Source organism: Belonocnema kinseyi, chromosome 9 (genome assembly GCF_010883055.1).
Source record: "Belonocnema kinseyi isolate 2016_QV_RU_SX_M_011 chromosome 9, B_treatae_v1, whole genome shotgun sequence".
Taxonomy (NCBI): domain Eukaryota; kingdom Metazoa; phylum Arthropoda; class Insecta; order Hymenoptera; family Cynipidae; genus Belonocnema; species Belonocnema kinseyi.
In genome coordinates this window covers 59,259,473-59,272,977 of record NC_046665.1, presented here as the reverse complement: position 1 = coordinate 59,272,977, position 13,505 = coordinate 59,259,473, and the positions used below count along the sequence as shown (strand labels likewise).

At 29.1% G+C, this 13,505-nt stretch overlaps 3 protein-coding genes across 6 annotated transcripts in view; all 3 read left to right on the top strand.

The window, feature by feature from the left end:
- Positions 1-1,685, top strand: part of LOC117180233 (monocarboxylate transporter 10-like) — a 61,290-nt gene extending 59,605 nt beyond the window's left edge. For 2 of the 3 annotated variants that reach the window (XM_033372620.1, XM_033372619.1), the window contains exons 11-12: positions 679-804; positions 888-1,685. In XM_033372620.1, coding sequence (XP_033228511.1) covers positions 679-804; positions 888-1,045 — 284 coding nt within the window. In that variant the 3' untranslated portion in view covers positions 1,046-1,685. Of the gene's footprint in view, positions 1-678; positions 805-887 lie in introns of those variants that run through there. The other variant, XM_033372621.1, reaches the window with a different exon arrangement.
- A 2,641-nt stretch (positions 1,686-4,326) lies between these two features.
- LOC117180558 lies at positions 4,327-8,117 on the top strand. The gene is made up of 3 exons (XM_033373053.1): positions 4,327-4,506; positions 4,693-5,185; positions 7,752-8,117. Exons 1-3 carry the CDS (start codon positions 4,487-4,489, stop codon positions 8,115-8,117), a joined length of 879 nt encoding a protein of 292 aa, XP_033228944.1. The 5' UTR covers positions 4,327-4,486.
- The window catches only part of LOC117180863, a 14,109-nt gene continuing 8,556 nt past the window's right edge, over positions 7,953-13,505 (top strand). The window contains exons 1-3 of one of the 2 annotated variants that reach the window (XM_033373415.1): positions 7,953-8,552; positions 8,640-8,876; positions 11,360-11,526. In XM_033373415.1, the coding sequence (XP_033229306.1) occupies positions 8,669-8,876; positions 11,360-11,526 (375 nt within the window). In that variant the 5' untranslated portion in view covers positions 7,953-8,552; positions 8,640-8,668. Of the gene's footprint in view, positions 8,553-8,639; positions 8,877-11,359; positions 11,643-13,505 lie in introns of those variants that run through there. The other variant, XM_033373414.1, reaches the window with a different exon arrangement.

Here is a 13,505-nt window from a genome sequence, read left to right as displayed (position 1 = left end):
CCCCCGCCCCCGGTACGGACCTCCAACATCGACTTTTTCCAAAGTGGCACTACTTTGAAAATTCCCTCGGGTTATGCTAACCCAGTCCGTACCTTGAGGGTTAAATAAGAATTGCAACTTTTACTCAAACAGATAGCAAAATATAAAGCTCTAAATAACCATTGTTGAATAAAAAATTGTTATCCATAATATTTTTTCTAATGTTCGTATTCAGTTCACTTTCAAAATTAGTTACGACTAAGTATGAGAACATTTTCCTTAATTTTATAAATTATTTATAGCATTGCTTATTTTTGAGCTTGAGATAACTAGATCCTAAAAAAATAAACTTTCAATCTAAAATAATTGGATTTTCTTATTGGTTTCTATTAATTCATTTTGCATTTAAAACGAGGAATTCTTTTTAAAAAAGACGAAAAGAGGTCATACAGAATTTTATAAACTTTAATTTTTTTCTTTTTGTTATAAAATTCCCTGAGTCTCTTAGGTTTTCCGTGATATTCTTTGACCAGTTTAAAATTCCCTGAATTTCCAGAATTCCTTGTCCTGTAGCAACCCTGGTAATCAATAATAATATTTTTAAAGATTCCACTTAAGAAATGTCTCTAGTGCTTTGTATTAGTAACACTATAAAGAAATATGTCTCACAATGTTATGATACATTTTTTTATTTATTAGCCGTATTTGCGTCACTAAGATCAATTATTGTTGTGGATTTATTGGGACTCGAAAAACTAACAAATGCTTTTGGACTTCTACTCTTATTCCAAGGAGTGGCTGCAACAGTAGGATCACCTTTATTAGGTAATGCAAATTTAAATAAAAATTTGAGCTAAAATCAAATTCTTAATTAAAAAATAAAACTAAAATTGGAAATATTTTTACAGGAGCTTTTAGAGATTTGACTGGAAGCTACAATATACCCTTTTATGTTTCTGGATCGCTGATACTCTTATCAGCTGTAATTTGCTATCCTCTGAAAAGGATAAACGAATGGGAAAAGCGTAGAAATTCCGAAAACACATCCAACTGCTCAAAATCCTGATCATGGATTTCATGGGGAAATTTGTCAATTTTCCATATTCAAAAAGTGATCACCAGTGCCTGCGAGTTGAACTCTACTTGAACGTATACAATACGTTCAACTCAAAAGTGGAGAAAAAATGGTTCAGGCTGGAAATATTGTTTCAGCAAAGAAAAGTTGTGAGGGTGATAGATCTTAAATTTTCGAAAAGACAATGTGCCATTCCTTTGTGATGTTTTGTTGAGAGTCGCAGGATATTTAAGAATTTAAGACTTAATTTAAATAGCGCGTGTTGATGTCGTATTTACGTTCTAGTAAATTTCGATAGATCTGTTATCTCTTTAAATGATGAGCTATTTTTGTAATGAGTACTACAAAGTTTTAGCATTGGACGTTTAAAAAACTCGAAGACAGGGTGTAGTGTGTTTCGAGAATTATTTCATGTAAATATCAATTTTTTGCATTTTATTGTATAAATAAAAGTCCCGCAAAAGTGTTTCACGAATTCGAAAAATGTATCAGTTTCCCAAGGCTTGAAACGTCTGAGGAAGAAATTTGGTTTTTAATTGTTAATCAAGTTGACTTATTTATTTTACTCTCTAAATATTTGTTGAAAGCTTAAAACACTTTTGTGGAAAATCAGTTTTGATAGATAAAAAAAGTTTCGTGTACCTGATTTGTATCCCAAAACTTTTTAATATTGAATGATATTAAATGTGAAGATATCGGATTTTTTGTCAATTTTGTGCATCGAATTTGTACAACTGAATAAAAATATATTTTCTTAGAATTGTAGTGTTTATAGAATCTGATTTACGATAGGATTAGTATAATTTTGGAATTTATAAATGAACAGGGAAAAGCTGGAACTATTTTGAGACAATTTTTTCGAGGATAACATTTTTTTGTGATATAAAATTAAATAATTTTTTTCATTTGTAAAACAAACTTATATAGTACTGGATATGTATTGATATAAATCAAACTTCTTTTTATCATTTTTACTAACCTCAGTGAAATATGTTTTCCAAATAAAACGTTAACAATTTTCAACCATACAAATGTATTTTGAAACAAAAAGACGAATTTACAATCAAGTAGACGAATCCTCAACCAAAACATATTACATATTTTTAAACCAAACGGTTGCATTTTTAAAGAAAAAAGATGACATTTCTATCAAAAGAAATAAATTTTTAGTCCAAGAAGACGAATTTTCAACAAACGAGTTGAATTCTCAATCCGAAAAGATGAATTTTCAAAAAAAATAAATTAAATTTTTAACCAAATATATCAATTTTTAATTAAAATGATGAATCGTTGACGAGAAAAATGTATGCTTAAGAATGGATTTCCACATTCTTGAACTAAAGTAGATTAATTTAAAAGCAAACAGTTACATTAAAAAAATGTTAATTCTGTACCAAAAAGACCAATTTTGAACAAAATACATGAATTTTCAACCAAATATGTAATTTAATTTTCAAACAAATCAGGTAAATTTACTACAAAAAGTTTCATTTTTATCTGAAACATATGAAATTTCTGCGAAAAAAAAAAATTTTTTAACCAAAAAGTCAACTTTTTAATAAAATTGTTGAATTTTAACTAAGAAAGATTTCAAAACAAAACAAAAATCAACCAAATTTTGACTTTTCTACCAAAAAGATAAATTTTGATATTAAATAGAGAATATCAAACAAAAAAAGATTTAAATTTTTATTTAAAAAAAAAAAACAGTTTCACTCAAAAAGGCGAATTTTCAACAAACCAGGTGATTTTTTAACTAAAAGAGATTAATTTTTAATAAAACAGTTCCATTCCTGAACAAAAGTGTTAATTTACGAGCAAAAAGTCGAATTTATAACAAAATACATAAATTTTCAACCAAACAGTTTAATTTTTAACCAAATCAGATTAATTTCGTAGAAAAAGTTTGATTTTTAACTTGAAAATATGAACTTTCCACGAAAAGAGAATGATTTTTATAACAGAAAGGAATTTTAATCTAAGAAAGTTTTTTCAGACAAAAAATCAGACTATTTTTTCAATTTTCAACCGAAAAAATTCATTTTAACTTAAGTGGTGAATCTTAAAAAAAAAACAAAGAATTTTTAACAAAATAGTTGAATCTTAGACTCAGAAAGATTAATTTTCAACCAAACATTTGCATTTAAAAAAAATTTTAACTTTCTGCCGAAAAGACGAAGATGTAACAAAATACATGAATTTTCAACCAATAGTGGAATTTTTCACCCAGTTTTTAAATTTTAATGCCGAATAGACGAATTTACAACAGAATAGTTGAATTTTCAACTATGAAAGATTTGTCAGTCAAGAAAGAAAATGAAACCAGTGTTAACTTTTCAAACCAAGAAAATTAATTTTTTATAAAGTAAAGTCGAATTTTTAAACCCAAAATATGAATTTTTAATGGAATAGTTCAATATTCTAATAAGTTGTTGAATTGTTGGTCTAAAAGGACCCATTTTCTAATTCAATTCATAAAATATGAATTTTCAACCAAACAGTAGAATTTTCATCCTAAGCAGATGAACTCTTAACAAAAATGTTGCATTTTTAACAAAAAAATTAATAATTTCTGCGAAAATACATTAATTTATTAATGAAAATAAGATTTTAATTTTTAACTAAAAATTTTTTTCAGTAAAAAACAACAATTGTTGAATTCTGATGCCAAAAATGCGAATTTTCAATCAAACACTTGGATTATCAACCAAAGCAGATTTATTTTCTGAACAATAGTTGAATTTTTAACCATAAAGAATTTTGAACTAAGAAAGTTATTTTAGTAAAAAAATTCAACCTAGCCGAAAAGACGAATTTTCTACAAATAGTTGAATTTTCAACCCGAAAATATGAGTTTATAACAGAAACTTGATTTTCACATAAATAGTTGAATTTTCTACCCATTTGTTCAGTCTTTATGCTAAAAAGGCGGTCTTTCTATAATAAAGTAGCATTTTCAATCAAAACAGATTTATTTTCTACGATAAAGTTGCATTTTTAATTAAGAAAATTGAAATTTTCACTCGATTCTTAAGAAAATCATTAACTTTTTATCCAAAAAGTCTTTAAAAAATGCTGTACTTAATACTTTAATGTCTTCTTCTTAAGAGAAAAATACTGAGAAATATCTGAAAAAACCATGGAGTTTCAGGGAATTTTTTCTCAGGCTTTGCAAGGTAATTCTTGATAAAGACGATTAAAAAGTTCATGGATATTTTTAATGTGCCTCTGTTCAGACAATGAAGCGTCAGAATTATTGTTGATGACAGCATGACAGCTATTGAACCTGCATTTTTTAATGAGAAACGTGATTTATAAAATGACGAAGAGTTCTGGAAAGATTTCTATTCATTGAGAATTTCAATACACCTTTGATTTTGAAAAACTCATGGCCTCGCAGCTATTAAATTGGTTAATTCACCTCTTAGAGGAATGCAGCTAAGATTCATCAGGTACAAAACGTTTTTAATAACGTTTCTAATAAAGCGCTATTGAATAATAAATTAGGAAGTGTCTTCGTGTGCTGAAAATTCGATTTAAATATGGGTGTGTCTGCACAAAAATCCGGTAATTTTTACTCACATTTCGGTACACGTAGGCATGGCTAATAAATTATAATAAATTAAATATTCATTCAGATTCTACTTAATCATTTCGCTACTGACCAGCAACGAAGCAAAGTTAAAACCCAAATCCAAGAATATTTCATTTGAAAATAAAGAAATGAATTTCGAATCATCTAAAGCTTTTCAAAATTTACGTTCATTAAAAAATAATTATCCGAAATCTCGTCTTGGTAGGACATCTTATGTAAAAGCGATATTATCAAATCCGGAGTTATCTCCAAAAGAAAAGATGACTAAAAAATTAGCAAGAGGAGCATTGAATTCTCCTAAGAAGCAGAAAGAATTTAGAAAATTGACGCTTATCAAATCGAGGAAAAGGAACTCTCATGAAATTATGAAAAATTCAAAGCGTAAAGAAGACGTTTTTAGGTCCATTAAAGCTACTAAAGGATATTATAAGCCAGTTTTTAAAGATCCTAAAAGGAACAAAAGGAAAAGACACAAATGTGGTTTCGGATTAGGATGGTGTTCTGATTCGGATTCTTCTAAACATGATTCTTTTAAGGTGGATTATACGCCGTTCAAAAACTACGTCACGCTATTTTGAACCTTTCAAATCAAAATTATTTTATTCTTCTATTTCATTTGGTAAAAGGCTAAAATAAAAAAAATAAACATGCACACATAATATTGCAGCACACTTGAGAGGCCAAATGGTTGAATTTTTTAACAAAAAAGATTTAACTTAAACTAAAAACAGTCTTCGAAAAATAAGTTTTTAGAAGACAGTTGAATATTCAATACAAAAGGACGAATTTTCTATTCAAAAGACAAATCTTTAACAAAAGAGTTTTATTTTCAAGAACATTGCTTGATTTTTAACAAAATTAAATTTTTAAAAAGTCAAATTGTCAACAAAAATAATCAATCTTCAAAAAACAAAAAATAATAAGAATTTTCAACAAAAGAAGTTGAACTTTTAACCAAGTTCTTAAATTTTTAATAAAAAAAGATTAATTCTCAACGTGAAATATAATAGTTGCTATTTCAATTTAAAAAATTTTAATTTCAATTATTAATCGTCTAATTTAATCAAATACAGGAATTCTTGAGAAAAATTTAATAGTGGATATTAAAAAAAAATTTCAATAAAATATAAAATCCTCAACAAAAACTGATTCATTTTTAACCAAACAGTTGCGTTTTTAACCAAAAAGATGAAATGCCTACCAAAAGAAATGATTTCTAATGCCAAAACAAAATAGTTGAATTTTAAACTAGGAAAGATTTGTCAGTTCAAAGAAAAAAATTCAATAAAATTGTTGAATTTTCTAAACAAACCAAATGAGTTGAATTTTCAACCAGGAAAGGTTTTTCAATATGAAGAAGAAAATTATCAACCAAATTGTGAAACTTTCGAACAACCACAATGCATACTCTAGGAATATGTGTAATTTTTAACGCAAAAATATGAATTTTCAAGCAAAAACTACATTTTAAATCAAATCGTTAAATATTATATGAAAATGATAAAACTTTTACCATAATCCAAAAAGTTGAATTTAAAAAAAAGCAGTTGCATTGTTAATCCAAATAGTTGAATTTTGAATAGTTCAATTTTACACCAAAAATAGAATAGTTAAATTTGCAGTTGAATAAATTTATTTTCAACCAAAAAAAGAATTTTTCACAAAATATTTGAATTATCCATTAAAAAGTATAGTACAATTTTTAAAAAAAGTGGTTGGATTTTCAGCCAAAAAGATTAATTTTATATAAACTGTCAATTTTCCACCATCAGCGGATTGGTTAATTTTGCAGTTAAAACAAATTAATTTCCAACCAAAAGAGAACGAATTCTTAACAAAATAGTTAAATTTTCAACTAATAAAATGAATTTTTAACAAACTGGCTAAACTTTGAACAAAGTAGTTGAATTCGCAACCAAAGCGCGCTTCTGTTGAATCTCGCGTTTCGCGCTTAGACCTGTTTAAACCTCGCGTTTCGCGCTCGTTTATTTCTTCTTTGCATTTAGAAAGCTTGAATAAAACGTTATCAAAATGACCTCTGTTAGATCGCAGTATTTATATGCTAAAAATAGGATTTTCATTTTCATATTATTTTTTATGGATTAAACCAAATATCCTACAAGTCTTCTTTTAGATTTTTTACGAATCTGGAGTTTTTTCGCGTAATTTTGAAATTTTTTATTTTCTGCATACTACTTTTAATAAATAAAAACAAAATGACAAGTCCTATTGAAAATATTTAAAAGAAATTTTGTAGGATTTTTGCAAAGCTATGATTCCTCTTAGACTTTTCTTTCGTATTCTGCATCGTTTTGTTCAAAATTTGAATGTTGTGGAGTCAAATTTCGAACAATTCTAATACTTTCTCAATTATAAATGACGACAATGTGAAAAAGTTAATTTAATATGAAAACTTTAATAGTCTAATTTCTCAACTGAAGTTGATCATTTTTCAAAGAAAAATATAATAGTTAGTTTTTCGGTTAAAAAATTAATTTTAAACGAAAAAATTAATTTGAGCTTAACAAAATTAACTTTTGACTAATAAAAACTAGTTTTAAATAAAATATTTGAATCTGTAACCAAATAGTAGAACTTATGACCAAAAGGGATGAATTCTGAACCAAAAATATAATAGTAGAGTTTTCAATTAAAAAGAATTAACTTTCAACGAGAAATATTAGGATCTTGTTATTGGGTTCTATTAAGTCTGCCTGCATTTAAGCGAAAAAAGACTAACATGGAAGTTTTTTAAAATAGGGGAAAGGAGGTGATGTCTGTTTTAGATTCTTTACATATAAATTAAGTCACTATTGTTTCAAGCATTTCAAGAAATTGTTGTTTGCATTCATATTTTGCAGTTGCTATGCCACATTCAGCATTAACTCCTTCCCTATGTTACAAATCGTTACAAAAATGCCCCCTCCCCCCGGGCACCCCTTGGTAGTGTGGCGTAGTTTTTGAACAGCCCCTTAATATTTTTGATAATTTTAGATTGTACACAAATTTTCAACCGACTTTAATTTATTGCATTTGGTTAGAAAGTACCCTATAAAATTCTGTAAAATTTTCAACCGACTCTAATTTATTGCATTTGGTTAGAAAGTACCCTATAAAATTCGAGAGAAAGCAGTTTGCAAAAGAGGAGCGAGAAATCTATTTTTAGAGTTAAATAAGACTAGAAATCCTGGAAAAGCAGTAAGAGAAAGTATGTTAGAAAAAGTGATGAAAACAACAACGAAAAACCCTAACAAGAAAAATCCTGGTGATCAGGGTATGGAGTATTCTGAATATTATAACGAGGATGATGAACTTGAAGATTTTGACGATGAGGCTGAGCTTGCTCAAAACGAATCAGGTGTTTTCTTGAATGACCTGGATCAAAATCGAAGTCATAATCAAGTTAATCAACAAAATAAGCACAGACAATCTAATCAGCGAAATCAGATCCAGCAAAATATCAATTAAGATCATCAGCTAATATTAGGTCCTGGACAATATGGAAGAGTTCAGCAACAAATTGGATTGACACCTTATCCTCCGTTAATTCTTTATCCAAATCAGTATAGCAATCAGTTTACGTATTATGATCAAATTTCATCTTCCATCAATAAACCTCTGAGCCAATCAAATATGAAATTACAAATGAAAAATAATAAGAAAAACAAAGAAAGTAATTATAATGGGAATCAGGCTCTGGTTTGGCTGTAAAATATAATTAAAAAGCAAAAAATTCTTCGGATCCTCTCATTAAAGGTAATGTTGTTGAACATCAGAATCAACAACATAATTTTACTGTTTCAAAGGAGAATACCCAGGTGATTGCGAATAAAATCCTTAACAAAATTGTTGACGAAATTGAAGAATTAGAATCTAATCGTCCAAAGCAATCGCAGAAAGAAGGTCATTTTTTAAACCAATAACTTTAAGATTAGAAACTTACCAAACAAATATGGTATTATTTTCTGCTGAAAATTTATCTAATTTCAGGTACACGTTGCAGAATTGCAGGTTTATGGATGACATCCCAAGCAGGAGTTAAGTTAAATATGAAAGTTCTGAAATATACGATAGCAGTAATTATTGAAAAATTTAAACCACCGCAAATTCACGAAGGACTTTCAAATACTAGTTGGACTTTTTCTGGACAAGTTCCTTTCAGATACGGTGGTCCATTTTCTTTAACTGGAGTAAATAAAAAGACAAAATCTCTTGCTGTCTTCGTAGGTGCGTTATTCCGGATGGTCAAGGGTCAGGGAAAACCTGGAAATCAGGGGAAATTAGGGAATTTTATTGTTCAGGGAAAGTCAGGGAAATGTCAGGGATTTGGAAAATTTTCTGGCAAAAGTCAGGGAATTTCTATAAGGGCACTTGAAATAACTGTCAAGGTAGTAATTTTTCAACTGTTAATTTTTATAACTTTTATTTTAAATTGTTTTATTCCATTTCTAATAGAATCTGTGATACAAAATTTATAAGAATAAAATTCTGCTCTTTGAATATTTATGGTTAGGAAAAATCGAAAATTGTTATTTCAATAGGAATAATTAGGTTCTGTTATTCAAAGTCTTACGATAATGTTGAAAGAAAAAGAAGATAAGGATTATTCCAAGTCAATTTTTTAAGTTGTTAGATTAAAATACACATTGCATCGTTTCGATCGTAAGCTGTCGGTCATCCTCGAAAAAAAATTATACCTGATACAAATTTTATAAAAAATTATCTTTTTTTAAAAATCAGAGTCATAGAAAAAAATTCGAATTCAAAAACAATTTTTATTAAAAAATACTATTTTGGGGTCAAATCTATTGTTAGATGAAGAAATTAAAACGTTTCTGAACAACAATTACCGAATACATAAATTAATTGGAGAATCCTCAAAAAACCAAAAAGAGATTCCCAAAGATAAAGAGTTACATTTTTTAAATGTTGAGAGCGAACAACTTATCTTAGCCACTAATCTTTGGGAACCTCTTTTTCCTTTTCGAGGTTTTCCCCGTTTGTTTATGTATTCGGTAATTTGTTGTTCAGAACCCTTTCAATTTATCGTACCTATAGATTTGACTTGAAAAAGGTCTTTTTTTAAGATAAATTTTTTTGTCAATACACTTGAGTCGCGGTACTGCGAACTCCCTCTACTGAGTACGTTTATCCCCCGATAGTGAGAACGACGCTATAACCCCTTACCCCCCCACTACCAATTTCCACATTTGATAATGTCTTCAAATGTACAATTCACTGTAATTTTAATTTGAGTTCATAATCAAATACATTTGATACTTATGGTGGAAGATCTTATATTTGGGATGTCTTTCCACGTTTCTTTCGCTCAATTCATTTTATTAATTTTAATAATAACGATTCAAATCGTCACTACAAGCTTTCAGAAGGTAAACAGTTGACATTCGCGCACACAGATACACACACTTATCATCCAAACAGATTTGAACATAGGAAATAGTCGCAGGAGTGGGGTCCCCTCATGTGTTCTCACTATTGAAGGTGGACCTGCGCTAAATGTTCGCTGTGCCCCGACTTGAGTGTATTATTAATTTTTTTTCAATGCTTCGTAATTTTTTAAATAGCTGATTTCAACTGTTAAAGGAAATAAATCGGAATAATCCTTGTCTTCTTTTGATATCAACTTGATCGTGAGATGAAAATAATACAACTTAATTGTTCCGATTGTCCCTATTAATTTAACTATTTTTAATTCATCGAAAAAAGCTTACTTCCTCAATTTTTTTGAGAACTTGAAAATTATATGAAAAACTAGGGAATTTGAAAAATGAAGTTTGTGTCCACGCTGATATAATCTTCTGGTCATTAATTTATTTGCCCTTTATTTATATTTTTATTTATTTTAGTTAGTTCCTATTTGGTTACAAATTCAATAATTTGTTTAAAATGTCATCCCTTTTGTTTGGGTATTCAATTGTTTTGTTGAAAATTCATATTTTGATTTTGAACATGCAACTGAAATATTTTTTAGTAAAAAAATCAACTAGTTTGCTTGAAAATTCGTCTTTTTTATTAAATTCAACTGTTTTTTTTTAATATTTAGAATAAAAATCTTTTTCGGTTGAAAATTCAATTAATTCATTGAAAATTTAACTGCTCCGTCAAAAGTTAAACTATTCGTTAGTTTTCAACTGTTCAAGTTTTTTATTGAACATTCGTCTATTTAGACAGAATTTTTGTGCTTTTGGATTGAATATTCTTTTCTTTTTTTTAAATCAACTTTCTTCTAAAAAATGCTATTATCTGGTTTAAAACGAAATTTTTGTAATGCGGTTGAAGTTTTGAACGTTCAAATGAACGAAAATTTTTACTGATGACTTTGCAAACCAGGAAAAGAGCTAAAATGTTCATTAATGGGCATTTGAAATAATTTATTATTAAAAAAGGAATTAAAATCCATAATTTAAATTGCAGTTGGAACAATATTGATGGGTAAAATAGAAATATCGAAACATATTTTGTTCGTTTGTACGTTCAGAACTTCAGGAACATACTTATTTGACAAAAACGCAGCTGTTTTTGGTTGAATCTTTTTTCTTTGGCAATTCGACCATTTGGTTGATAACTCATCTTTTTATGTTGAAAATTCATCTTTTTTGGTCGAAAATTAACTTGTTTTGTTGAAAATTCGTCTTTTATAGTAGAAGGAATATATTTTTTGGTTAAAATAAATAAATTTTTATTTAAAGGTTCTTGTAGAGTTTGTAAAAGTGTCAACACCATAGAAGGAGTTTGGACAGTATCTCGAAAACCTCATGATTGTAGTGATTTTCAAGTGGCCACTGGAATTCACAACAACATTTTTCGACGAGTAAAACTCTACAATGGTAGAAGAAAAGAAGAAAAAGAAAAATCAGTAAGTTTAAGTTCGACGTCGTAGGAAATACATTTCTAGTTAAAAAATAAAATAAAACTTAGACTAAAGAAAATTCTTCATCTTGTAATTGGAAAGTATGAAGAAAAACTGAAGCTACGTATCTAATGTACTTAGCCTAGGTTGTACGTTATATACCTATTTATAAAAAAAACATAAAATTCCTTCTTTTTTTATTATTTTTAGAAAGACTAGACAATACACATAAAATCTTCGCTGAAATGATCACAAAGTAATAAAAATTCTTTCCAGTTTAAAGAGGCATGTTTCAAGAACTCTCTTTTCCAAGGACTTTCTTTAACATTCTTCATAATATCAGCACCGTATACAGTGATCTGTAATTAATTTCGACCATTACAAATTTTTTTAATGGTGCTCACCACTTACGTATCGAAAAATTGTGGTCGGATTAAGTTACCCTTAAAAGTCCTAGACTTTTTTTAATCTCGAGATTCTGTATTGTGACAAATATATTTTTCAGGTAACAATCAGAAACGCAGTCCCTCAAGTTTAGTTGAGCGAACCTAAAAATCTATTATTTTTATCTGAAATTTCACTGTTTCTAAAATGTTTTTCATTTCACTTAAACCAACACTTTTTTTTCAAATCTTTACCTTCAGCTGAACTTGACCAATTTCACATTTCTTTCGGAGCAAAATAAAGATTTTTTTATAATTAATAATATCTTACAAGAAACCATCCATAAATTATGTAACATCCTTTTTTGCAAGGGTGAGGGTGTTAAGAAAAATGCTATTATCTGTTACGTAAGTGGAGGGGTTTTAGTGTTACATAATATTTTTAACAAATCTACCCTAAGGAAAATTCATGCATCAAAAATGCTAGAGATCAAATTCCTGAAGTGGCCACGGCATTTTTCATGATGTCATGGAAATTTAACAAAATCATGCGAATATCAAGTTCTCAGTTATTGAAACATACTGTAACTAATAGTTTTCTAAAAATTAATTTTTTTATTAGTTATTTTTGCAACTGAAAATATGAGTAGGTTTTTTGTAAAATTCGATTACTCAAAAATGACTTGATCAATCTTTTCAATACTTGTCAGATACAATAGGTGATGTCTGAACTTTACAATGAAAGCACGAGTTAATGAAAAATTCACATGTGAATTGTTTATTTATAACGTTTTTATAAAAAATTCGATAATCTATGTGTTTTCCGCGTCTAAATTACAGTTTCTCATCAGAGTATGTTCTGCATGTTGTTTAGGTACCGATACTGAAATAAAATTGTTGGAAACTCATGATTCACAATGGAAAAAATCGAATTTTCGTTGCGTATCACACGTGCCGCGCCCGGGTGCTGCGATCACGGCCTGCCACAGTGGGCCGATGCAAGGAGTCGCGTAACACTACTACCTACTAGGCAGTCTGATGAGTCCCTGAAAAATGAAACACGGAGACGTTTTTTTGGCCAAAGTCGGTTCTATTTTTCAACATACTCTCCTTTTAGGTCGATACAGCGAGTCCAACGATTTTCTAACTTTTTGGTACCGTCCGAAAAGTACTCGATCGGAAGGTCTCCAAAATACGCCTCAGTTTTAGCTATGAGCTCCTCATTTGAGTAAAAACGCTTACCGGTGAGCCATCTCTTCAGATTAGGGAACAAGTAATAGTCGCTGGGGGCCAGGTCTGGTGAATACGGTGGCTGAGGAACCAATTCGAAGCCGATTTCATGCAATTTTGCTTGTGCAACTAAGCATGAATGAATAGGCGCATTGTCCATGGTTATGAATCGGCGCAAAAACTCGGTCGTATTACGCAAAAATAATGCCAAATTCTTCTGGGAAGTTGTCACACGAATTCGTTTTTGGTTCATTGTGAGCAAAAGCGGCACCATCGCGCGCAGAGCTTCTTCATGCCCAAAACTGAATGCACGATATTGCCCACACGTTCCAATGATATGCCTACAGCATTAACTACCCCTCTCAATTTCAC

Coding starts and splice junctions, on each gene's coding strand:
- LOC117180558 (XM_033373053.1), top strand. CDS start 4,487: ATGCAGCTAAGATTCATCAG. Junction 4,507..4,692: donor ATGCAGCTAAGATTCATCAG/GTACAAAACGTT, acceptor ATATTCATTCAG/ATTCTACTTAATCATTTCGC. Junction 5,186..7,751: donor CTAAACATGATTCTTTTAAG/GTGGATTATACG, acceptor GCATTTGGTTAG/AAAGTACCCTATAAAATTCG.